Genomic DNA, 23906 nt, shown 5'->3' with positions numbered 1-23906 from the left:
CACCGGGTCTGTGCTAGGACGCGCTGGGGCTGGGGGAGGTGCTCTCTCCTCACAGGCTGGAAGGTCTCCGTGACTGCCTGCCCCCCCAGGGGGATGGGTGCCCCCCAGGACAAGGACGACTCCTGGGTGTCTGCCAAAGGTGCCTGGGGAAAACCCCGTCAGAAGGCTGTGGTCCTAGCTGCCCATCCCCCGTGCCTCCTTGGGCATTGGATCATATGGTCATTCAACACACAGCCACTGAACACCTACTGTGTGCCTTCTGGGTTGGGTGCAGGGAACACAGAGATGAATATGACCAATGGGGTCCCTGCCCTCGATGAGCTCCCCATCCGGTGAGGGAGACACAGGTGGGATGGGCAGGCTCCAGAGTGCAGGGTGCTCCACCTGTGACAAGGGAGGGACGGACCCCAGGGTGGGGCCTGGGATGTAGGGCAGGGAGAGGACGGCTTCCCAGAGCTGGGACTTGGCAGGTGTGTGGGAGGGCTCGCAGGCCTGGCCCTGTCCTGGCTCTGGGTCCCGTGTCTGAGGCGCCAGGGATCTGCGGGGCGTTGAATGCGGGTTTCAGAGCCAAGGGGAGGGGGCTGTGCCTGCTGAGTAGCTGGGGAGGAGCCCGGTGCGTGGTGAAGGGGCCGGGGGCTGGCCGGGGGCTGGCTGACCCAGCGGGAGGCTGGTCCTGCAGGCTGCCAATTTCCGTGGTTGCAGTTTTTAGAGGCAGTGCCCCTTCCCCACCCCAGGGCACAGAGGTCTGCGCTGCTCACTGCATGGGACCTGGGAGGAAGCGAGAGCACCTGCGCTTACTGTGGGGCTGCTGAGCAGGGAGAAAACAGGCTTCTTTCCTGAGACTGCCCGAGAGGCCCAGACGCAAGGACATTCTGGCTGAACTCCTAGCCGCAGCCAAGGGGGGTAGAGCAAGTCTTGGTTTGGAGTCCGGCTCTGCTTCTGCCCAGCTGTGTGACCTTGGGCAAATCCCTGGCCCTCTCTGGGCCACTTTAACATGGAGATGAGTGGGTGTCGGACCCCTCCTGTGGGTCAGTGTGACCTGTGTGTGACCTTAATGAAAACCAGGGGCCCAGGCACTGTTGTAGGACTGCACGCCCCCAGGCCAGGCTGCCGGCCCCTTCCATCTCTGCAGGTGTGAACACAGCCCCGGAGAACACACCTGGGTCCTGAGTTTGACTGTGAGGCTCCTTGGGGGAATAGGAGGCAGCGGAGGAGAAAGTGAGAGAAAGCCGCAGTCTCCTGACTCGGCAGGAAACATCTCCACTCATCGCTCCCATCTGGGCTCAGGGGGCTGGGCACTCCGCTCCTCTCCCCTCTCAGCAGGGCTGGGACTGGCAGAGAGGGGAGGAAGCACATGCCCCAGCTGCTTGCTCGGGCGCCTTCGATGAGCTGGGACAAACCCAGACGCCGGGCTGTAACCGCCCCAGCCCTCCGCGTGGCTGTGCTGATGCGAACCCAGTGCCGCTCACCCCCCCGTGCCGGACATATCCTTCGGGGCCTGGGGTGCTGCCGCAGCTCCGAGGACCCTTTCTTTTCAAACCCCCAGAGTTGGTCTGCTTTGCAAAGAAGGGGCTTCAGTCACGAGCCCGGCTTGAACTGGAAAGCGGTGAGGATGACATACCAGGGCCGAGCACATCCAGCCACATCTCTGCCGGATCCTCAGAAACGGGAAGCCCCTTTTAGGGAGTTTTCCAATTTGTAGAGAAGGAAGCTGAGACCCAAAGGGTTTTTCAAATGTGTCAAATGTATGTGTAGCTCACTTTTGGCCGCTAAAATAGGCGAGCTGACCTCGGGGACAGCAAGCAAAACAGACCTGTGTTACCTGCCTGCTGTGGAGCCAGCAGCTTTGCAAACAGCCCGTGACCTTCTGTCTTCCCCGGGGGTGGCTGAGCACCCAGGACTGCACTGTGGGGTCGGGCTGAGCTCTGCAAGGAGACCCCCGCCCCGGCCGGCCTCCGGAAGCCCATGGCCTGAGGGGCAGGCAGACCCCGGGGTCGACACGCTGTCCAGCGGGCAGAGCTGGGGCCGTGGGGCCCGGGAAGGAGGACCGGCCTCCAGGAAGAGGGAGAGGTGTCCCCAAGCTTAGTCCTGAAGGATGCCAGGGCGATGACCAGGGCCGCGGAGAGGGCACGGCCTGGCGCTGACGAGGGAGCTGGTGAGAGACAACCCCCAGCGTCACTGCCTCTCCGTCTTCTCTTCCTTTCTAGATGCAGACCCAGGGCTGCAGTCAGGTTCCCCGGGGCTCCGCCCCCCATGCCTTACAGGTTTGTGCCCCGGCGCCGCTGCCGCGGGCGGCCTCACGTCTGGTCCTGGTGTTGTCCTGTCCTCGCTGGTGTCCTGCTGAGTGTAGGAGGAGCTGGGTGTCACCCATGGAGGGGAGGTGCTCCAGGGCCCCTGTTAGTGGCACAGACTGAGCAGCTTAAACAGCGGAAATGTATTCTCTCACAGATCTGGAGGCTGGGAGTCCAAGATGAGGTGTGGGCGGGTTGCTTCCTTCTGAGGCCTCTCCCCTTGGCGTGGCGGCCGTCTTCTCCTTGTGTCCCCACCTGGTCGTCCCTCTGTGTGTGTCTGTGTCCCGATCCCCTCTTCTTACAAGGACACCAGTCAGACTGGATCAGGGCCCGTCCTAGGCTGCTGCTGCCACCACAGCGGGTATGGAGCACTGAGAGGGGCTGGACGGAATGATGGGGAGGGAGGGACCTGCTTAGAAAACAAGGAAGGAGGCAGCAGGAGCTGTGAGTGGGGTTCAGAGAGGCGGCCGAGTTCTGGGCTGGGAAGTGGGAAGGCCCTTTGTGGAGACGGGCTCCATTTAGATGGGGCAAGTGGGAGATGTGGGAAGGCTAAGTTGCTGGGTAGTCCAGGCAGGGGTGGGGGCTGGACCGGGAGAGGGATGTGGAGCCGCCAGGTCATGCCCTGCAGGTGGGGTGGACACAGGTGTAGTGAGTGGAGCGGGAGCTGAAGAAAGAGCATGCCCACGCAGAGATGGGGCGGGCCTGACGCCCTGGAGTGGAGGAGATAGACAGTCAGGGGAACCCTCACCTCGGGGGATGCACTCCATGTGGTTGGGGACAGAGGAAGGGCAGGAGTGGCTCCAAAGAGCGGTGAGCATTCGAGGAGCAGGTCTCAGATGTGACCGCAGCAAAAAGGCACCCAGGCCAAGACCAAGGACGTGTTGGTGGGAGTGGTCAGCGGTGACCTCAGAGGGCCGTTTCTAAGACTTACCTGGGATGTGGGACCAAAAGCAGGGTTATTGCAAGTGCTGCTGATGCCGAGAAAGATTTGCGAGAGTCAGGGGGCGTGAAGGATGGAGCCGTGGGGTCAGGCTGGAGATGGGCTTTAGGGTCACTGAGACCGTCCTGGAGTCTGACAGAGAGGCCTTGGCTGGTAGAATAAGCTGGAACACATCCACCATAATCTAAGAGGAAAATAACATCTCTGAGCAGCAAAACTGGGTGAAAGAGGCGGCCTCTGCCGTTGGAGCTCACAGAATCATTTGAAAATGCATTGCTTGCTGTCATCCTCCGAAAACCAGATAATTTCTGCAACTTGAGAGCTCAGTGGTCCTTGGAGCATTTCCGGCCAGGCTGGAGCCGCTGCCGCTCTGCTGGCCCGTGTCACCCGCCGTGTCTGTCTGACGCCAGCCTCCCAGTCGCTTGTTCAAACGTGCGTGTTGATTTTAAGAATTCTTTCAAGCTGCACATTAAAAAAATACCTTGTGAGCCGGTGTTTCTGCTGGAGTATGACTTGTGATAGTTGCTCTGGAAGGTTCTTGGCGTTGACATATTCTGCTTTCCGTCTCCTCCCCTCTCCTTTTCCAGGAAACCAGAACTTCCTCAGAGAGCATCATTTCGGGCCCTGCTTCCAGCGCCTCGGGGTCTCCGAGCCGCGCCATTTATGTAAGTTGGAGGTTTTATGTTTCTGTGGAGGTGTGGAGGGACAAGGGCCCTGGGGTCACTGCTGAGCATGGCCCAGGGGCTGGGGAGTCCTTGCGGGGGCATTGGGGTGTGCGGCTGCGCTCCCATCACTGGGGGTGGGGGGCGGAGATCCGTGCAGACCTTGTGAGGCTGACTCAGAGCTTCAGTGTAGACGTGCGTGGGACCCAGCGACTCCCCGGGTGTGTGGGACAGGCGCACAGAGAGGGTGCTCAGAGCTGCCCCGCCCAGCCCCGAGGGCTCGCCTGAATAAATAGGACCCAGGACATGCAGGACCGGATGGTCACCGCGAATAGCAGGGCAGACCTGTGCCTCTTAAGGGGGACGTGTTCCTAGGAGAACCATGTTAAGGATAATGTATGTTATGTGATCCTGTTTCCAAAAGAGTGTATGTTTGTGTATATACAGGTGTGTGTATGGGCGTGTGTGTGTGCATGTAGTATGTGTGCACATGTGTGTGTGGGTAGGTGGGTATTTGTGTGTGTGAACGTGGTGTGTGTGCATATAGGTGTGTGTGTGCGTGTGGGTATGTGTGTATGTGCATATGATGTGCGTGTGCGTGTGTGTGTGTGTATGTGCGTATGGGTGTGTGTATGGGGGGTGTAAGGGGGATGTGTATGTGCACATACATATGGTATGCGTATATGTGTGCATATGGGTGTATGTGTAGGTGTGTGTGTATGGGGGTGTGTGTGTGTGCACATACGAGTATAAGAATGACTGGCGGGGCTGGCCCGGTGGCACAGCGGTTAAGTTCACATGTTCTGCTTCTCGGCGGCCCAGGGTTCACCGGTTCTGGTCCTGGGTGCGGACATGGCACCGCTTGGCAAACCATGCTGTGCCAGGCGTCCTACATATAAAGTAGAGGAAGATGGGCATGGATGTTAGCTCAGGGCCGGTCTTCCTCAGCAAAAAGAGGAGGATTGGCAGCGGATGTTAGCTCAGGGCTAATCTTCCTCAAAAAAAAAAAAAAGAAAGAAAGAATGACTGGGAACATTTTAACTAGTTGGTAATAGCCGTTACCTCCAGGTGGTGGGGAGATTAGAAATGGGGCTTATGGCTGTCATCATTTGCTCATTTACTCGTGTAAGCACCAGGATCCACTGTCTGGGACACAGCCCCCGGGCACCAGTGCGAGGTCGGGAGGACGAGCCTTGGCCTGGGCATCCCAGCCTGGCTCCCCCGCTGGAAGGGACGGCTGGTGACGGGGAACTCATCACTTATCCCATCCCCATAGCCAGCCGGCCAGGGCCTCTGTTTGTTATAACACCCTGTGCGTCAGATCCGCTCTTCCAGACACTTCTTCTCAGCCCCAAATCTCTCCTACTAGTAGGACGCAGAGTTGCTCCTTCCCTGATTCTGACGGGTGCTAACGACGAGTGCTTAGTCCTTGCTGAAGGCGACCGTCACTAGCCCGCGCAGTGAATTGCAGCGTAGCCGTTTGCGGGTGTGTGCTCGGAGGCTGGGAAAGGCAGTGTGAGGTCATCAGATCAGCTGTGTGTCCTTGGGTGAGGCGTTAACCTCTCTGAGCCTCCAGGAGCTCGTCTGAACCGTGGGAGACCCACTGCACCTGCTGTCCAGGGCCCACTGAGCACAGCCCCAGGCCCAGAGAGAGGACTTAGGAAACGCTGGCTGCGATTACAGTTGGTACATCCATGTCCGTTTGCTGGGGCCGCCGTCACAAAATACCGCACACAGGGCGCCTTGACCACAGAAATGCATCTTCTCACAGGCCTGGGGGCTGCAATCTGATGGTTGGTTCCTTCTGAGGCCTCCCCCCTTGGCTTGTAGATGGCCGTCTCCTCCCTGTGTCCTCACCTGTCGTCCCTCTGTGTGTGTGTGTGTCCTGCTCCCCTCTTGTTACAAGGACACCTGTCAGATCGGATCAGGGCCACCCATATGACCTCATCTCCCCTCCGTCACCTCTGTAAAGACCCCTCTCCAAATACAGCCACATTCTGAGGTGCTGGGGGTTAGGGCTTCAATATGGATTTGAGGGGACACAATTCAGCCCATAGCACCATCAGTGTCATGAGTGATAATCATCATGACGTGTGATTTAGATGAGACGGTGTTCGTAAACGCTTCTCCGGGGGCCCGGCCGGGGCAGTGCTCGCAGATGCTGCTGCGGCTGCCATACCTGACACGGCGACCGCTCAGAAATGGGGGCGCTCGTTGTCTTGAACAAGCTGGTGTTCGCAGAGGGCTCAGGCACTGTGGTGACCGTGTGACCGTGGGATGGGCAGTGACCCCGGTCTCTATTGTCATGGTTACTTAAGGGTCATACGACAGGAAGCAGTGGAGCTGGGTTTTGAACGCAGGTGTCTGCCGTCCCAGAGTGTGGGTTCTTTCTGGGGAGACCCGCTGCTCGGCACTGAAAACCAGCTGTGGTGGGTCCCTTCCTCCAGCAGGCAGTTCTGAGCACAGCCGGGTGCCACGCCCCTTGATCAGGTCAGACGGCACGCCTGCCCCTAGGGAGCTTCTGGGCAGACCCTGAACCCGAGGCTACAAGGCGCAGTGCAGGCTGTAGGTGGGCACAGAAGGTCCCCCCAGCTGGGTGTGCATGCACTGGTAGACTGCACCTTGTTGTGCCGTCTCAGCTCAGATCAGCTTCCTGCTCAGCAAACACGTGGACACTGGATTCCAGTTTTAAGCAGAGGGCCCTGAGCAAGTTAATTTCATCCAGTCTCTTGAATCTGACCTGCCAGTTCTTGGTTTGACCCACTGGAGGTGCCTTGAGTGCAGGGTGCCGAGGAGCGCCTCCTGCTGCCCCCTCCAGCCTCCCAGCATCACTCGCTTCTTAGATGCAGCTCAGAGAGGTGCAGGGGCCGGTTTGTGTCACAGCCTCTAAGCCATGGAGCCACCATCCAAGGACACATGCGTCCAGTTCCTACACGTGGGCTCCCAGCACCACGGCCAGCGTCCAGTCTGGACACAACCGGCCCTCCCAGGGACCAGACAGGCCACAGGCCAGAGTACCCTGATTGTCCGTCCCAAGTCAGGGCTGGTGTCAGCACCCAGTAGGCGGTGCGCGTCCTTGGAATTGCTTCACCAGGGAGACATGAGTCCGGTGAAGCAAGCCCTGTCATCTCAGGGCTCTGCCCTGCTTTTCCTTCCTCTCTGCTGGTATCTTGTCACCCAACTGTGGGCCTCACCGTGTGCTCAGTGCTGGGCCCCCAGGACCTCGGAGGGTGGCCCAGTCCATGCACCAGCTCAGCGTGCTTCAAAGGATGCCAGCGCCTGGGACCCCGCCTGCTGGGGGATGGTGCCATCAGATGCAGCTTCCTCACCCCTCACAGCCCAGCCCGGCCCAGGCAGGGGGCGATGGGTCCCCGCGATGTCCCTGTCTGCAGGAACAGAATGGAATTCATGGTGAGGTGGCCGTGCCCCCCGTGGGCTGTGAGCGCCTGGCGGACAGGGACTGTGCCTCGTTTGTCTCAGTGTCAGGGATAACATGTACACACAGTAGGTACTCAATAAATTGTGGGATTTTTAAATAATCTCTTTTACTGGGTTTTTTCTTTATAACAAAAGTAGTTCGCCTTTAAAAGAAAAAAATAGTAATCAGTGCAAAAGAGAAAATGAATGCCATTTATTATCCTCCCAGCCAGGGTAGCCACTGTTTATATTTTGGAGGGTGCCCTTCAGGTCTTTTTTTTCTCTCTTTCTGTCTGTATTTTTTTTTTCACAAAACCCGTCACACTGAATATCTAGTTTGGTACCCTTTCTTCACCATGGCGATAAAGCAGGGAGGCGGCGTAGCATAAAAGCAGCATCGTTACACTGTAATACATTATTATCGACAGGATTATATTGTGATTATAACGTCATATGTGGCCATATTATTGTTATTATTTGTTATACTGGGAAGAATATAGGAGGGAAGAAAGCAAAGAGATAACTCTTGTAGACACACCCCCCCCCCCCCCAGTGGCCTCTGCCAGTTAGCGTAGCCTGTTGTCACGGCGACCACACCAAGGCTTTGGCACAGGAAGAGATGGGTCTGTGAGCCCCACCGGGCAGGATGGGGGCCCAGGAGCTGGGAGCACAGCCGCTTAGCCAGCAGTCGGGGTGGAGCAGCCTCTCTCTGAGCCGTGTCGGAGGCCGTTGGCATCGCCAGGCTGTCTCTCTGATCCCTGCTGTTGGGGGCTGACCCTGGCGAGGCCGGCCTTGCTGACGTAAGCACCGTGGGGCTGGGAAAGCCAGTGGGCAGCTGAGTGCTGTGATGGTGGCAGAGACAGAGGTGAGAGAGGGCAGCCCAGCCTCCACCGTGACCTGTGGGTGCAGGTCTCTCCCAGCCCTCGGTCCAGGTCTGATGCTCACGACATCCAGCAGGTGGACGGACGAGACGCAGGTGGCATTCCCGTGGTGCAGGAGGAGACGGAGGCCCAGGGAGTCCTCTTGACTTTGTCCATGCCCATTGATTTTGACTCAGTTCGGCAAGCGTGCCCTGAGGCCTCCGTGCTGACTCGGGGTCCCGGACCCCCAGGAGCCACAGTCCAGAGGAAGGGGACAGATGCACCAACACACAAGGATCAGCACCTTTTTCTGAAGGGGAAAAGCATCTAATGCAGATGGCGGAGGGGAAGCAGGGACGGTCCCCAGGAGCCGGGAGGCCTGGGAACGGCATGTCTGAGAGAGGGAACAGCATGTGCCAAGCCCTCTGCTCTGGGTGATTGGGAAACTGTAAAGGGTTCAGTGTGGCCAGTGGCATGGGCTGGGGCAGTGAGAGGCTAGGATAAGCAGGTGCACAAGGGCCAGATCCCCGGGGGCCCCAGCTCACAATTCCCCTGAAGGCAGAGAGATGCAGCTGAAAAATTCTCATCAGGGAACCATGCTGATGGCAAATGGCAGACTCTGGATTTGAACTCAGATCTTCTGAACGCTGCCCAGGGCTCCAGAGGGAATCCTCAGACGTTCACTCTCAGCCTGTGTCCCAAATGGCTGGGTTCACCCCACGGGCACCCAAGGACTCATGAGAACCTTGGAGTTGAGTGGTCAGGGAGGCCTTCCTGGGGGAGGTGGGCTGGGGTTGCTGGACCCTGGAGGGTGCAGGAAAGCTAGAGTGTGGGGGCTGAGCCTGGTACACTGAGGGCACAGGAGGAGACGTGTTAGGGTAAACAGCCTGGGAACGTGGAGACCAAGTTTGGGGATCACAGCGAGGGTTTGCGTCATCCATCCGAGAAGGGGGCTGCTGGAAGATGTGAGCTGGAGGGTAACGTGGTGTAGCTGGAGATGAGAGATATCATGCTGGCAGAGAAGAGAGTGATGGTGGGGGTCTGGGGTGGGGGAGCAGGGCTCTGGAGTCAGAGAGCCTGGATCCTGTCCCACCCCACACCTGCTTCCCTGGCTGTGTGACTCTGGGTGAGTTACCCAACCTCTCTGGGCCTGATTTCTTCCTCTGTGTAGCACAGTTACTATGAGTGCTCTCTTTATGGGCTTGTTGTATTTCATGAGCGAGTCCTAAAGGGCCTAGGCCAGTGCTGTCCCAGGGTGGAGTCATAGCATCACAGCTGCTGGTGGTGATGTTTGTTAGGAGTGCATGCTGGCTGGACAGCCCCCAGGAGGCTGCTGCCAGATCTAGGTGTGGGCAGTGAGGACCTGGGACTGGAAGGGGAGAGCAAGTCCCATGGCAGAGGGCGGGGAGGTCCACACTGGCCCTGGCCGGGGACACTACCGGAGGCCAGGGTTGGAACGAGGGTTCTCACTGGGTTTGGGGTGGAGCCGAGCTAGTGGGGACAGCCTGACTGGCCAGCTTCGCATGTGGCTGGCAATGCCAGGCTGAGATCAGTCCACCGCAGAGGGGGACACGTCAGGGGAAGGAGGCCACCCCGTGTGGCAGCTCCAGGAGGTCCGGGAGCCGTGATGTCCGCCCAGCGGGGAGCTGGGTCGTGGTGGGTGAGGCTGGGAAGGCAGGTTTCCCTCATCCGTTGAGATCCTGCACCGTAGACGGTCGCTCAGCACTGGAAGAGTGCGGCAGAAACTGGGGCATGTTTGGGGGACCGGCCTCGTCGCCGCTGGGAGAGCCGAGGGTCGTGTGTGTGGTTTGGCTGAGGCTACAGTTCGGCTGGAGGACACCACGTGCCCCAGGCAGCCCCCGGGGTCCCCGGAGACAGGCAGGAGGGGCCGCAGGGGCAACAAGCCTGGGGGCCGTGGGGTGTGCAGAGGAAGCCTGGGCTGAACTGCTGGGAACAGCGGCCAGGCACACCTCACCTGAGCAAGTGCCGTGCATCCCTGGGTGTCAACGCGCACGAGCGCCCTCGTGGGCCAGGTGCGGTCCTCGACCCCACGGAGGTCACACCCCAGCTGGCCTGTCAAGTGTCAGGCACTCTGCTGCCATACTGCAAGTGCTCAAAAGTGCTGAGTGTGTGTGTGCAAGCGTGTGCGTGTGGATGTGTGTAAGTGTGTACTTGAGTGGGTGGGTGTGATTGTGTATGCAAGGGCGCATGCTAGTGCATGGGACTGTGTGTGTGCAACTGTGTGGGTGTGTGTATGGGGGTGTGAGTATGTGTGCTAGTGTATGGGTATGAGTATGTATGTCAACGTAAGTGTGAATAAGTGAGTATGTGAGCATGCGTAAGTGTGAATGCTCTAGTGTGAGTCTGGGTGTGACTGTGTGTGCAAGCATGTGTGCTAGTGTGCAGGTGTGTGTGAGAAAGAGTGTGTAGGAGTGAGTGTGGGTGAGTGTTTCTGCAAGTGTAGGTGTGTGAGAGTATATAGGCATGTACAAGTTGTGCAAGTATCTTTGCTAGTGTGTGTTAGTATGTGGGCATGGGTGTGAGTGGGTGGAGGTGTGTGAGTGCTAAGCATGTATACATCCACACGTATACATCTTAGAAGGCACATACTCTGTGTATGCGTATAAACACATATGCATATGTGTATATATTTGTGTATGCATGCGTGTGTATATATTGTGTTTGCATGTAAGCAGACATGTCTGCATGCACCATACATGTGTTTGAATGCATGCGTGTGCATGTCTTTTATATGTGTATGTTTTGTGTGTGCACAATGTATGTGTGTGCATTTATGTGCATGCATGCATATATTGTGTCTGCACACATGTGTGCATTTGTGTACATATATGTGTATTTTATGTGCCTACACAGATGTATTTGTGTAGGCACATATGTGTGTTTATGTGTGCATGCATGTATTGTATATGTGTGTTTTGTGTGTGTGCAGGTAAGTGTGTATTGTGCATGTGTATGTGTACATGCATGGGCATATTTGCATTTATTGTGTACTTGCATGTATTCACATGGGTGCTTGTGTCCGTGTGTCTGTATGCCTGTATGTGTGTATGCATGTGCGTTCGTGTGTTTGCATTATGCACAAATGTGTGTTCACATGTGTGCACACATGAGTGTATGCATATACATGTGTGTGCTGTTTGCATGTGTGCACACACAGATGTGTGTTTGTGTTTAGGCCACAAGCTGAGTCTCACTGTCTGCCAGGTCCCTGCCAGGCCTGTCGCAGATTCAACCTCTTCAACCCCAGGGCTGTCCTCCGGGATGATCTCCCCCACTTTGTGGAGAGGAAAGCGGAGGCTCAGAGGGGACACTTTCTCAAGGCCAGTGGCGTGGCTCTTCCGTGGCTGCACCTCGGGACCTAGGCGCACATGACCGCAAGGCCTCTCCACCTCCGTGTCTTTGCCCCGCTTCGCCCGGGCTGGGAGCTGGGGAGCCCCGGCTCCCGCTGGCCTTGGGGCTGCTGCCCTCTGGGGGTCTAACCGTCCTCCCTCTGCTCGTTCCTTCCTCTTGCAGGCGAAGCTGGGCGATGAGATCCTCGACTACAGAGACTTGGCTGCTCTTCCTAAAAACAAAGCCATCTACAACATCGACCGCCCTGACATGATCTCCTACTCGCCCTACATCAGCCACTCGGTGGGAGACAGGCAGAGCTGCAGCGAGGTACGGCCCGCCGCGTCGCCGGGGCACAGGTCCATCCGCTCCGTGCTCACTGCTCTCTGGGGACGCTCAGCCTCCTTTACTGCCCAGATAAGCTTGCGCGCGCATCCTCTCCAAAGACTTCCCGGTCTGCTCTGGCCCCACCCTTTCGCAGCAGGCTGCGGGCCGCACACTGAAGGAGCAGGTCTGGAAAGCGCCTTCACGGGGCAGAAGGCAGGAGCACGCCGACATTTAGGAAAATGACAGGACGAGTGAGAGTCTCTCTGTTTTCTTAAGTTCAGGATTAATGTTTTGTTCTCTTTATCCGGCACATTCCTGGCCGTGCTCTGCCCTCCCCGGCTGTGCCATGCTCCGCGTCGATCCCATGAGTTCCGTAAGCTGGTTTGCCCACCTGGTTGAACCACAGGTGGTTTATTCCCTGGCGACCCTGTGGGCAGTGTCCTTTACTGGTGACTTCTTGTTCCTGGCTCCTTTCCCCATTTAATGTGGGCTTTGCTGTTGGTTTTCACTTTCCGTTTGGTGGTTTGGAGATTTTGTTGTGACTGGGGGTGTCTAGGATAGACGGGAAGAGCGTCCGCCAGGCCCTCGTTGAGTGAGTGTATGTGCTGTTTGCATGAGGATGAGCCAGCAAGGCTCTCCCCGGGGGCAGGAGAGCTCAGCCCCTCCGCTCATCTCCCCTGAACCTTCCTGTTGGACTTTCCAGCCAAGGGCTTCTTGGGGAGTGAGCCTGCGGCTCAGGGGCGCCAGGCTCGATGGGGGTGGCGCCTCATCTTCCAGCATCTAGTCCGAGCCGCGTCGAGTCTTAGCCCAGGCAAAATGTGCTGGAAGAGAGTCAAAGAGGGCAGGTGACCTGGTCGTGGAGCCCAGACAGTGAACTGCAGGACCAAGACCAGAATCCAGGCCTTTCTGCCCCAAAGACCACGTGCTGGCTGTTTCCTGTACTCTCCCTCATGCTTCCACTGTGACCCGGGACCCAGATCTAGAGGGCTGGGATCAAGTCCCGTTCCACCTCCTCCCAGCCCGGGGATGCGGGCCAGCCCCCTTATTGGAGCCCAGGTATTTCTGGGAGAACTGGTCGTGGGGACCTCGACCATGCACAGGGCCACTGTCACGTGGATGTCACGTGAACAGAGCACAGCTTCACACGGCCAGTGGACACGGAGTCTGAGCTGTCACCTGAAGTCACACCCCTCACTCGGCCCATTGTCTGTGAACCATGGATGATTCCTGTCCCCCAGGAGAGGTGCAGCGGGAAGGGAGGGCTGTGCACGTGGCCTAGGAGTCACCCTCTCGGGTACCTGGGTGTGCCTCTCAGCTCAGCTGCAAATTTGTGCTTCTGTTTAAGATCCGCAGCCAATCGTCAGCTGGGCTCCCTCCCCGAGGGGCCTGCAGGGGGATCACCTGCCCTCCAGGTGGTCCTGGGTCAGCTGTCCTGCCCAGGCCAGGGCAGCCCAGGGGGACAGAAATTCTCAGTGCACCCATGGGTCACGCCACAGTGGCTGATCAGTGTCACAAGTGTCACTGTCACCACCCACCCTCAGGCCTGCTCTCCCTCTGCACTGATGCTGGGCACGTATGCTTCTCTGCTTCCCGGGGCCCAGCACTCTGGGAATGATGTCCCTGATGTGGATGAGATGACGAGGCTGAGGGGAGTGCCCAGCCCAGAGCGTGTGCTCACAGAGGCAGAGCGGGGCCTTGGGCCCAGGTGCCGACTCTGTCACTGCCATCTCCAGGCCAGCTTCTGCCATTGCCCAGAGGCGCCAGAGGCCCCTCCCTCCCTGTCTCATGGGACCCCGAGGGCTGCCTGCTGTCTGAGTCCTGCCCTGCCTCGGCTGGGTGCCTGCTTGGTGGTGATCTTCACAGGGGCTCTTCTGTGGGCAAATGATGGAGTGGGGACCGGGAAGCCACAGGACCGTGGGTCAGGGGACTGAGCTGAGCAGAAACTGGCCTCAGGGCGGGACATGCTTCTCTGGAACGGTGGCCTCCTGGCGTTTATCACAGTGCAGGAATCCAGCTGAGAAGAGAGCAGTAGGCTAGAAGCACGGACCTGGCTTTGCCCCTCTAGCTTCAGTCTCGCCTTCTGTAAAATGGGCGGACTGGGAAACAGTCCCCTTCCCATTCTAGGGGGAGGGAAATGGGCATGAGAGAAGGTCCTGGGTCACTCGGGGCTCCTCGACGGAAACCCCACAGCACCTGTGGACCTCCCAGGTGTGTGTGGGAGAAACCTTAGGCAGGGAGCTTTTCTGCCCAACAGCCTGGTTTCTGGAGCCTCTTCTGCTCTGCGCTGCCTCTCTGGGTCTTGGCGACACGTCTGTGGGGGGCAGATGGGGCCCACCTGCTTCAGCGGGAGGCGCCTGGCTGGGAGGGTGGTCACTGTGCCCCAGGGCCCCGAGGCCCCCACTGGCAGAGCTCACCCCAAGCCCCGAGGCTCCGGACCACCCTCTCTCTCTGGGTCCCTCCTCTCTCTTTTCTGGAGAAAACCGAGGGTGCTGGGCTCACAGGATGCGCCACCCACACCCTGAGCCGACAGCCTTCCTTTTGGAAAAATATATCTTCGTGGGAGAGCAGTGGGGCCTCGAGCCAAGATGGAGACAGGCTCCAGGCTCGTCCGCACAAAAAAGTGTCCTGGAGACCTCTTTCTTGGGGTGCTATTGACCGTATTTCTCCTAAAAGTCTCTGGAATCCCGTGTCGAGTCTCGTGGTGGGTTCCTTTCCCATTTGGAGGAGGGGGGGGGTCCTGTCGTGCGAATGTGTCCGTGTCCTGTGTTGTCTTCTCCCCAAGTGACCGCCTGGTGCCAAGGCACTAACGGCTATTCTGTGCTGTGTCCACAGTCCCTTCAGTTGCTCTCGCCAACACCGACAGAGGTAACCGCCTGCCCCCAGCCCGCCCCCAGTTTGCTCATGATGCCGCCACCCAGGTTATAAAAATAACCCCCCGTGGCACCCCCAGCAGGGCCTCCGTGGCTCTTGGCTTGGCGTCTGGGGCCGTGGCCCTCCGTGGCTGGGGTGCCCTCCTCGGGTTGGTTATTTTCATAATCCGGTCTCATCTGCATGCTTCCCTCGTGGGTCTGCCGGCCCTGCCGACGCGGACACCTGGACACAGGGCCCGTGCGCTCGGGATCACGGCTTCCTTCAGAGAAAAAACCCAGGAGGCTGGTCCTCCAGGGCCCACCTCATGCAGCTTTGCGTGGTCCATACAGGAAACGCCCAGGTCCTCTCAGATAAGTACTCCGAAAGCATCTCTCTTTCAAATAGCATTTATAATTAGCAGCCCGATTTTTTTTCCTGTTTCTCAAAATTAATCAGCCATATAGATCAGACTCCAGGCTGCATGGGTGTCAGAGCCTTGCATCCAGGAATGCAGCAACCAAACCACGCAAGTGGCCAACTCACACTGAGCTTCCAACCCACGTGCGGCCAGGGAGCCCGCTGTCCAGGCTGGGTGAGGAGGCAGGACGCCAACTGGCCACAGGGCTGTGTACTGAGAGATGGAGACCAGACAGCAGGCTCTAGCCGTCCCTGGAGAGAGAGTGCCCATCGCTGTGGGTGGGACAGGCGAGAGGCACAGGGTGAAGCACAGGAGGGGATCTTGCAGGGGCGACACCAGTACGAGGGCTGGCCTGGCAAAGCGTGGAGGCCGCTGCAGAGGCCAGCGTTACGGGCAGTGGCTGGGCCAGTTTGGCTGAAGAGTGAGCCCTAGGAGGTGGCAGGGACGCTCAGAAAGGCATGGGAGCATGAGCACCAGAGCCAGACTCTCGCCCTGCTCATCCCCACGCTGGCCTCCAGGGGCAAAGCAGCAAGGTCCACCCCACGGCAGGACGCTGGGCTGGGCTGCGTCCTGACTCAGCCGACATGCCGAGCTGTGGTGGGCCTGGCAGCCTGCTCTTCCGTGAGTGACGTGCCATGCCATCTCACGCCAACAGTGCCCGCTGTGACCACTCCAGTTGCCCATCCTGCTTGAACGGTCTGAGCTGTCAGTGCTTGTCTGCGTCACTTGGGCTTCTGGGCCTGGGAGGGGCACCTTCCTTCCTCCCACACCTGGGAAGCCCTCATCGAGTGTGGGGGGAGACAGAATCTCCGTGGTTCTCAGATGTGTTCCGAGGAACCCTGGGTGCCGGGCAGGAGGGCAGGAAAGGAACTGAAGGATGTAGGTGGGGCCAGGTGGCTCCACCTCCTCTGTGGGAGCCCCAGCCACAAGGAGGGGCTGATGGAGGGGTGGGGCGGGACCCTGCACTCTGCTGCCTGGCAGCACAGGGACCATGCTCAGGCCAAGGGGAGGGTCAGCACCAAGCCAGGCCCCCATCTGACTCTTGCCATGTGCCCTGGCAGGTGCCCAGGATTTCATCTTGGGGCCATGCTGGGTCAGCCTCTTGGGTCAGGTGGAAGGGGGTGGGTGGGAGGGGGCGGGCAGAGCTCTCGGTTCCGGCGCTCACCCTGCTGTCTTCCCTCCCAGGGCGATCAGGACGACCGCTCCTACAAGCAGTGCCGGACCTCCAGCCCGAGCTCCACGGGCTCGGTCAGCCTCGGGCGTTACACCCCGACCTCGCGGTCGCCCCAGCACTACAGCCGTCCAGGTACTCAGCCCCCAGGGCTTCCTTCACCCCTGGCGAAGCCCCACTTCTTGTGGGTTTTCCTCTAGGCATCTGTCTCTTACTTGATGCAACTGGAAAAATGGCAGACGGGCGTGGGCTTGCCAGTGGGTGATGGAGAAGCTGTCCGTTTAGCCCCATGAAGAAAAGGCTCTGTCTTGTCTGGGTGGGGAGATTAACTGCAGGGGCAGCTGATTAACCTGCTGGTTAGAAGAGGCGTCCTGTGAAACACACAAGGCAGCACTGAGACTTAGAATCTAGCTAATGTTCCCGCGGCAAGAGACGTGAGGAAGACAAAAGAGCGTCAACAGTGGGGGACCAAAGTCAGTCAGTTCCCAGCTCACGTGGGTCTGGCAGGGGGTCTACTGTGAAGGCAAAATCAATGGCCAAAACATAGACTCAGAATATCCATTGACACTGCACCTGTGGCTGGGCTGGTGGCCCCAAAGACACTGTCCCCATGGGAAAATTGGCAAGAGGCCACTGCCAGGCTCTCCCAGGGAGAAGCCCGTGGAGGGTCCTGTCTACCCCGTCCCCCCTCATTCTCTGCCTGGTGCCCAGCTGTGTATTGCTCTCCCTGAGCTTCTCAAACTCCTTGTCGCCCTCAGAGTGTCAATGCCACAGGGATGCTCCCCACAGACGCTGCCTTTTTGAGGGATTTCCCCAAGCTGATTACTCCTCGGCCAGCTGTTGCATGACTCCATTTCACATCCATGGACTGTAGCTCTTATTTTTGCAGTCTTTGCAGAAAAATCAAAACTCACTCATTTGCAAAGTTATTTTCATTGATTCGTGGCCATGTACTCAGTACATCCTGCTCAACAGATGTTTGGAAAGTGGATGAGTGCATGAGTGAATGAGTGTGTGAGCTAATAAGTGAAGGGATGAATGAGGGATTGGGTGAATGAATGAATTAGAGAATGAGTGGCAGAGTGAGTGAATGAATGAATTAGTGAGTGAGCGGATGAATGAATTACTGAATGAATGAGTGAGTGAATGAATGAATGAATTAGTGAGTGAGTGAGCAGGTGAGCAGGGGAGTCATGGAGTGAAGGGCACTTGGTCTCTCTGAGCGCCCCTCTGCTGACCCCTGACCACCACAGTTTGGGTCACCTGGGCCTGTCGGCTGTGCCTGGCGGGTGGTAGCCCCAGAGAGCCAAGACCTGTATCTCAGCTGGGCAAGGCCCTGCGATGCTCAGGTGACAGGCTGCTCCCCGGGCTGGCCAGCTGCTCTCACCTGGCTTCTTGATCCCAAGGAGCCCCCCAAGTGGGGCGGCGGGCAAGGCTCAGGGGGCCAGCAGCTCCCGTCCAGCAGCCCTGGGGGCCGCCACCCTGTCCCCCGGAGGGCAGGGCTTCCTCACTGGGAACCCGGAGCAGGCTGGCCTAAAGCGTATCTGGTGACTCCCCTTCAGTGCCTCAAAAAGGTGTGCGTTCCTCAGGAGAGGAAGCCCAAATGTTCCTAGCAGAGTGGCACCTAGGAATATTTTGTGGCTTTGTGGCGGCGAGCGCGGGGCGGACTCTGACGTGCTCTCTGTTGCCCCTGCAGCTGGTACTCTGAGTGTCGGTACCAGTAGCTGCCTGTCCCTGCCCCAACACCCAAGCCCTACATCCGTGTTCAGACATCATTACATCCCCTACTTCCGAGGTAAGGCGCGCAGAGCTGCGGCCGCGGGCGCTCGCAGGGCGTCCGGCCATGTGTCTGTGTCTTGCTGTCCTGTGTCCGCAGCATGGCTGCCCGAGCCCTGTGTCTCACGCCCGTGCCCCTCGCTGTGTGTCTCGTGAGTCCAGCTCCGTTTCTGTTGGTGTGTAAATGTTCCTGGGAGGAAAACGTAGGTAACTTGTGTCAAGGAGCCGGCGGCGAGGAGTCGGGTGAAAAGCTGCAGGGAGAGGAGGCTAGGACGTCCCCAGCGCCGCCCTGGGGCTCTGTCCTGAGAGACTTTGCCTGAGTCAGCTCATTTATTTCCCGCGTCAGCTCTGTGGGGCGTGGGGACTGCGGCCGAGGTTATCACAGCAGAAGCAGAGGCCTACAAAGGGCCATGACATGTCCACGGCCTCAGCGCTCGTGGTGGCCGGGCCAGGATGCGCACCCTGCATCCTCTGACACCTGCCTCTTCCCAGGGTGCAGACCTGCCCACCATCCACATCCCCGCACGGACATGTGCACGTGCATTGCACCAGGAAAATGGCCAAGCTCCTGTTTTCCCAAATTCCATGGACTGAATTGTGTCCCCCCAAATTCATATATTGAGGTTCTGTCCCCCAGTGTGACTCTATTTGGAGAAAGGGTCTCCGGGAGGTTTTTAGGGTTTCCTGAAGTCATAAAAGTGGAGCCCTCATCCAGCAGGACTGGTGGCCTTATAGGAAGAGGGAGAGACCCCAGAGGATGTCTCTCACTGTCTCCGCGTGCGCTCAGAGGAAGGGCCACCTGAGGACAGAGCAGCTGTCCACAAGCCAGGACGAGGGCTCTCGTCAGAAACCCGGCCTGCCAGACCTTGATGGTGGACGTCCAGCCTGCAGAACTGTGAGGAATAAATGTCTGTTGTTTCAACCGCCCAGCCTGTGGCTCTTTGTCACGCAGCCCCCGCTGAGTCATACACCGTAGAAAGACGCTCAGGGCAAGAGAGGAAGCAGCGACCACGTTCTTGCCGATTCCCCGAGAAACGCATTCGGTTCCCCGTTCCTAAGAGCTGCTGAGTGGAGAACGTCTCAGGGGAACTTCTGTCCCAAAGGCCCTGGGCGGCAAGGCGAGCTCCATGGGGTCACGCCGTCATTTGCCGCTCGTCACACGGGCTCCCTGGAACTCGTGCAGCTCTCCCATGCCCATCATCATCACGTGCTCTGCATGAGCCCCGTTGTCTTGAGAAGAGAGCCCTGGCCGTGGCGACCGCCTTCCACTCCTCTTCATGGACCTGTCCTTACAGCTTGTGGTCCTTCTGGACTTCTGCGTGGCACATGGGCATCGTGTGACCAGAATGTGCTGTCACTCAGAGGCAGACAAGGCTCCCCATAAAGTGGGGTGAACTGGACTATTAGACAAGTCATGCAGGTCCCCCCAGGAGGTGCCCACCCTTTGCTGAATCGTCAGAAGGCCCCGGACACGCAGCTCTCTTTCTGCTTGCTGTGGTCTTGCTCTGGTGGGGCTGGTCCCCCTGGGGGGTCCCTGGTAGAGGTGTGGCCCAGAGACGACACCAGGCAGTGGGACACGCGCTGTCTGGGCTGCTCCGGCCTCACTCCCCAGGCAGCCCCCCGTGAGCTGGGCTGACTGCCTGGGAGCCCCTTTGGCAGAGACCATCCAGGTTGGGGCCTGGGGTCAGAGCAGACCCTCTGACCCATTCCTCCTCTGCCCCTTCTGAGTCTCTACCCTAGAGTTGTCACCACTCCAGAGTGAGAAGAGGCCGGGACAGGACCTCAGCCATGGGCAGGCCCCCTGGGCGGCAGCCCCAGGCCTGCAGCGCCCCGTCCTCAGCCACACGAGAGAGGGCCAGGGAGGGGGGCCGAGGGAAAGGCAGCTCTGCTCTTCTTGCGTGGGAGCAGCGTGGCCCTTCCTTCCATCCCATGGGGGAGACAATGCAGACCGGCCCCCACCCACTGCCCACCAAGACGTCGTTCAGAAACTGCCTGTGTCAGAGCCTGTCCAAGGGCATCCCCGAAGTTGGGGGCACAGTGCCCATGCGATCTGCTCTGGGTGGGCACAGGTGCTGGCCCCGTGGTGGGTCCAGCTGCCTGCGATGCTGCTCTCTGCCCTGGTTTCCTCCTGGTGGCTCTGGCCACCAGTTCCCTTTGTCCAGAAATCAGACAGAGCCTCCTGCCCTGCTCTCTGGTGTGGGACGCAAGGGAGCCGGCACCACGGCTCTGTGCCCTGTGCAACTTCCAGGGCTGTCTGTGAGCTTGGGAGCATCCAGCCTCTTTCCAGAACTCCCCCCAGAAGAGCCTGGGCCTCAGGAAGCAGCTGCTGGCCTGAGATCCCAAAGCTCTGTGGCCAGCGCCCAGAGTCCGGCCTTCGTCCAGGAGTCACGTCCATCGCGGGTCCTGGGTCCACCTCTGAGGTCACCAGTGAGGGAGCCCGTCCTCTCCTCCTCAGCGCCTCTCATTCAGCCCCGTGGGCTCCAGTATATCTTGGCCTGTGGTCACTTTGGTGTTCAGCTGCGCCAAGGGCCACCTGCCCTCCTCTCAGCTGGTCGTGCGGCCAGCGTTCACCCACACTCTCAGCAAACGTCTCTCCTGGTCTCTCCTCACGGCATCCTTAGCATGTGGAGCTCCTCCAGGCGGTGATTTTCCCTTGACTGACGCTGTGGGTGGAGGGCTCCTCTAGGAGAGCCATGTCCTCACCCCAGCCAGTGTTCCCCTGACCTGGCCAGGTGCTGACAGAGGCCCCTTGCTTTCCTCCTTTCTCCCCACGTTTATACACACCTCCCACCATTTCTCAGTGCCCAGGGCCACCCTCCTACCAAGACCTGCATGCAACGTAGGTGCTGGTGGCCATCATTTCCACTTTAGCATGAATTTCAGTCCCCGGTGATCTCCGGGGGCGGAGTAAGGTCAGCTTGCCCTCTCACCTGTCGAGGAACAGGCTGCAAGACAGGCCGGTGTGGAGTGCCCGGGGTGGGGGCGGGGGGGGCAATGCTGCTGAGACCCCTTCACTGGACAGCTACAGTCTGCTGACTAGTGAGCCTCCCCCAACAGGGAGTGAAATTGGGGGTCACCAGGTGCAGAGCCCCAGGTCACGACCCGCGTCCCCACCCACTCACTGTGCACCATGGGCGTCTCTTCTTCTGGCCCCAATCCCTGGGCTGCCAACCTTACTGGGTGGTTGTGGTGGACGCCTCCGCCAGCATGTGAGCTGCACAATGTGAACCCCTGCACGTGTCTTGGTCATTGTCCTCACGGGCCCTTTCACAGGGCTGGGAGCTGGGCTTGCTTCTGGTCATCTTGAGAAGATTCAACAGGAGGCAACTGAGAGAGCGCCCAAGGGCCAAAGCTGGAACAACTGAACGACAAAATGAATAATGTAGTATTGGATTGTGAGCCACAGTTAAAGTAAATATTCATGAGTCCACACTGATGTAAACAAATGACTGAGCAAATAAACAAACGGGGGAGAAGAGACAAACCTGTGTACGGAGGAATTCCCAATAATGTGTGTGAACCCTCCGCCCTCCAGGAGGGGCCCCTACTCCTCAGGGCTGGGCTGTGCCCCGGGACCTCCTCCCAGGGGACCGTGTGGGAGGGGAAGAGAGAGGAACTTTCCAGTGGAGATGCCTGGCCAGCACGACCTCGGCCAGGGGTCAAGGTCAACATCACGGTGAGGGGTCATGTGGACGGCAGGTGCCCTTGACGAGACGGGGGAGAAGACATTCACCTCTGCGGTCCTCCTCAGAGAACCAGGGCCTCAATCCAGTCACAAGAACATCAGACGGACCTCAACTGAGGGACGTTCCACAGAACACCTGAGGGGGATTCCTCAGAAAACGCCAAGGTCACGAAAAACCAGGAGAGGCTGAGAAACTGTCACCACCTGAGGGGCCCGAGGAGGCCCAATGTAACGTGGTGTCCTGGACGAAGCCAGGGACAGAAAAAGGTGTTTGGTAGAAATGGTGACGTCTGAATAAGGTGTGGCGTTTGGATCATAGCAACGTGGTGACGCCCTGTAGTCTCACAAGATGTTAGCAGTCGGGGGGACTGGGTGTGGCGCAGGCAAGAACTTTCTCTAATGCCTAAAACTGCTCTGAAATAAGTCATTTACTTAACCTAAAGGAAGAAGGTGCTTTTCAAAGGCCAGGCTCCCCTCCGCCAGCAGGCACCCTCCGGGGCGTCTTTGCCTTCTTGCTGGAGGATGCTGGAGACCCCTCCCCAGCGGAGGTCAGAAGCCGCCTCAGTCCTGAACCACCTCCAGGAGAAGCCAGGAGCCTCGTCAGAAGGGGTGTCTCCGCCCTTTCAGAGTCACCACACAGCCAGGCTCTCCTCTGGTTTCCTCACATCCATGGTGGCATCAGCTGTTTGGGATTTTTACCACTAAGGCCCACGAGGGAAGCTGGCCCCTAGAGCAGTGACCGGAGGCTTGCAGGCTGCACGGTGACCCGGCTGGAGCTGGGCCTCACCGGGACACTGGCCCCGAGCCCTCCCAGCCGTGTCCGTCCTGCAGAAGGTGGCCATGGTGGTGCGTGCCCTGCGGGGCTGTCATGGGCATTCTGTGAGCTGGGGCAGGCAGAGCGCCCCGAGTGGCCGCGTGCAGGGTGGGTGGCAGCCGTGCATTGTATTGTGATGAAGCCACACAGTGAACTGGCAAGGCCTGAGTCCAGAGAAGAGAATGGTCAGCGGTGGGCTGTGTCCTCCGGGAAGGCTTTGCACCTGAGCCTCAACCCAGAAAGGGTCCGGACAAGTGGGGAGACTGGAAAGGGGGTTCTGGGTGGGGAGGGAGGAGGAGGAGAGGCCAGGAGGAGGGGATGGGAGCAGAGGTGTCCTGGGCTGGGACCAAGATGGCAGGGTTGGGTGACTGCTGTAGAGGCCCCTGGATGGCAGGAGTGAGGTAGGCGTGACGGACCACCACGTCCGTGTCCCCTGCTGCCCCTGGGTCTCGGGCCCCCGAGCACCTGATGGAAGCTGTGGGGTGCAGATAAATATGCGTATGTGCACACAGAATCTTGCTGGTGACGCAGGAGGACACGGCTCTGCAGGCTTGGGGACTGTGGGGGAGGGGAGTCTTGTGACGTGTTAGAGTCTGCAGCCCCCTGGACAGGAGCTGGGTGGTTGAGGGGTCATGAATTCTGGGCAGAGGGAAGTGAGCCGTTGGAGGCCTGGACTGAACAGGCTCCGCCCTAAGTGAGCACTCCTCGGCTGTTCCAGAGTCCACGCAGATGAGGTTTTTAAAGCCCCTGCTTCCACCACATGTTGCTGTGCCTGGGGATGGACGAGTCACAGCCACGGTTGGTGGAAGGGATCCGCAGTTTCCTTTCCATGAACGTGGGTGTGGTCTCCCTGGGGGCTCCAGAACAGCCTTCTCCCCAGGGAGGTGCAGGACTCTGGACTGGGGTGAAGCTCGGCTCCGGAAGGCTCTGTGCTGCTCTGGAGGGGCAGCTATGGGCAAAGCCGGGTCCACGCGATGAGGGGAGGCCAGTCATCTCCCTGGAGTGCCGTCAGCCCTGACAGGTGATCCTCGCGCCCAGGTGCGGGAAGATGCTCGAAGCTGTGGTCAGCAGCTCCACTTGTGGCCTCAGCCCCGTTTGGGCCATGGGTTGTGGTCTGCTCGGGCTGAGCCCACCCTGCCCTGTGTGCCCCCGACCCAGTCAACAGCTCTCTCTGAGCCACGTCTGCCGTGCCTTCCTCGTCAGCCCCGCTCCCAGGCCCCGGTGGTTCACCTCCTGGTCAGGCACAGCGCTCACCTGCTGGGAAGTACTGTGTCACCACCATGTCACCTCAGGGTCCCGTGGCTTTGAGCAGCTGCAACTTGGAGGGGGTATTTTCCAGTCCAG

The 23906-nt window shown here is 59.0% G+C and overlaps 1 protein-coding gene across 50 annotated transcripts in view; it reads left to right on the top strand.

The window, feature by feature from the left end:
• ABLIM2 (actin binding LIM protein family member 2) overlaps positions 1-23906 on the top strand; it is a 157041-nt gene that overhangs the window by 93484 nt on the left and 39651 nt on the right. For 11 of the 50 annotated variants that reach the window (XR_011437262.1, XM_070262796.1, XM_070262794.1 and 8 more), the window contains exons 9-12: positions 2208-2264; positions 3819-3896; positions 11705-11851; positions 16302-16422. Coding sequence is in view for 48 of the 50 variants with exons in the window: in XM_070262796.1 (XP_070118897.1) it covers positions 2208-2264; positions 3819-3896; positions 11705-11851; positions 16302-16422 (403 nt within the window). In the remaining 2 variants the exon portion in view is untranslated. Of the gene's footprint in view, positions 1-2207; positions 2265-3818; positions 3897-11704; positions 11852-14680; positions 14714-16301; positions 16423-17983; positions 18083-23906 lie in introns of all 50 variants that reach the window. The other 39 variants (XR_011437261.1, XM_070262786.1, XM_070262771.1 and 36 more) reach the window with 7 other exon arrangements.

This window comes from Equus caballus, chromosome 3, assembly GCF_041296265.1.
Source record: "Equus caballus isolate H_3958 breed thoroughbred chromosome 3, TB-T2T, whole genome shotgun sequence".
In the NCBI taxonomy this organism is placed as follows: Eukaryota; Metazoa; Chordata; class Mammalia; order Perissodactyla; family Equidae; genus Equus; species Equus caballus.
The sequence above is the reverse complement of the archived record's forward strand: the minus strand, read 5'-3'. Positions and strand labels throughout refer to the sequence as shown.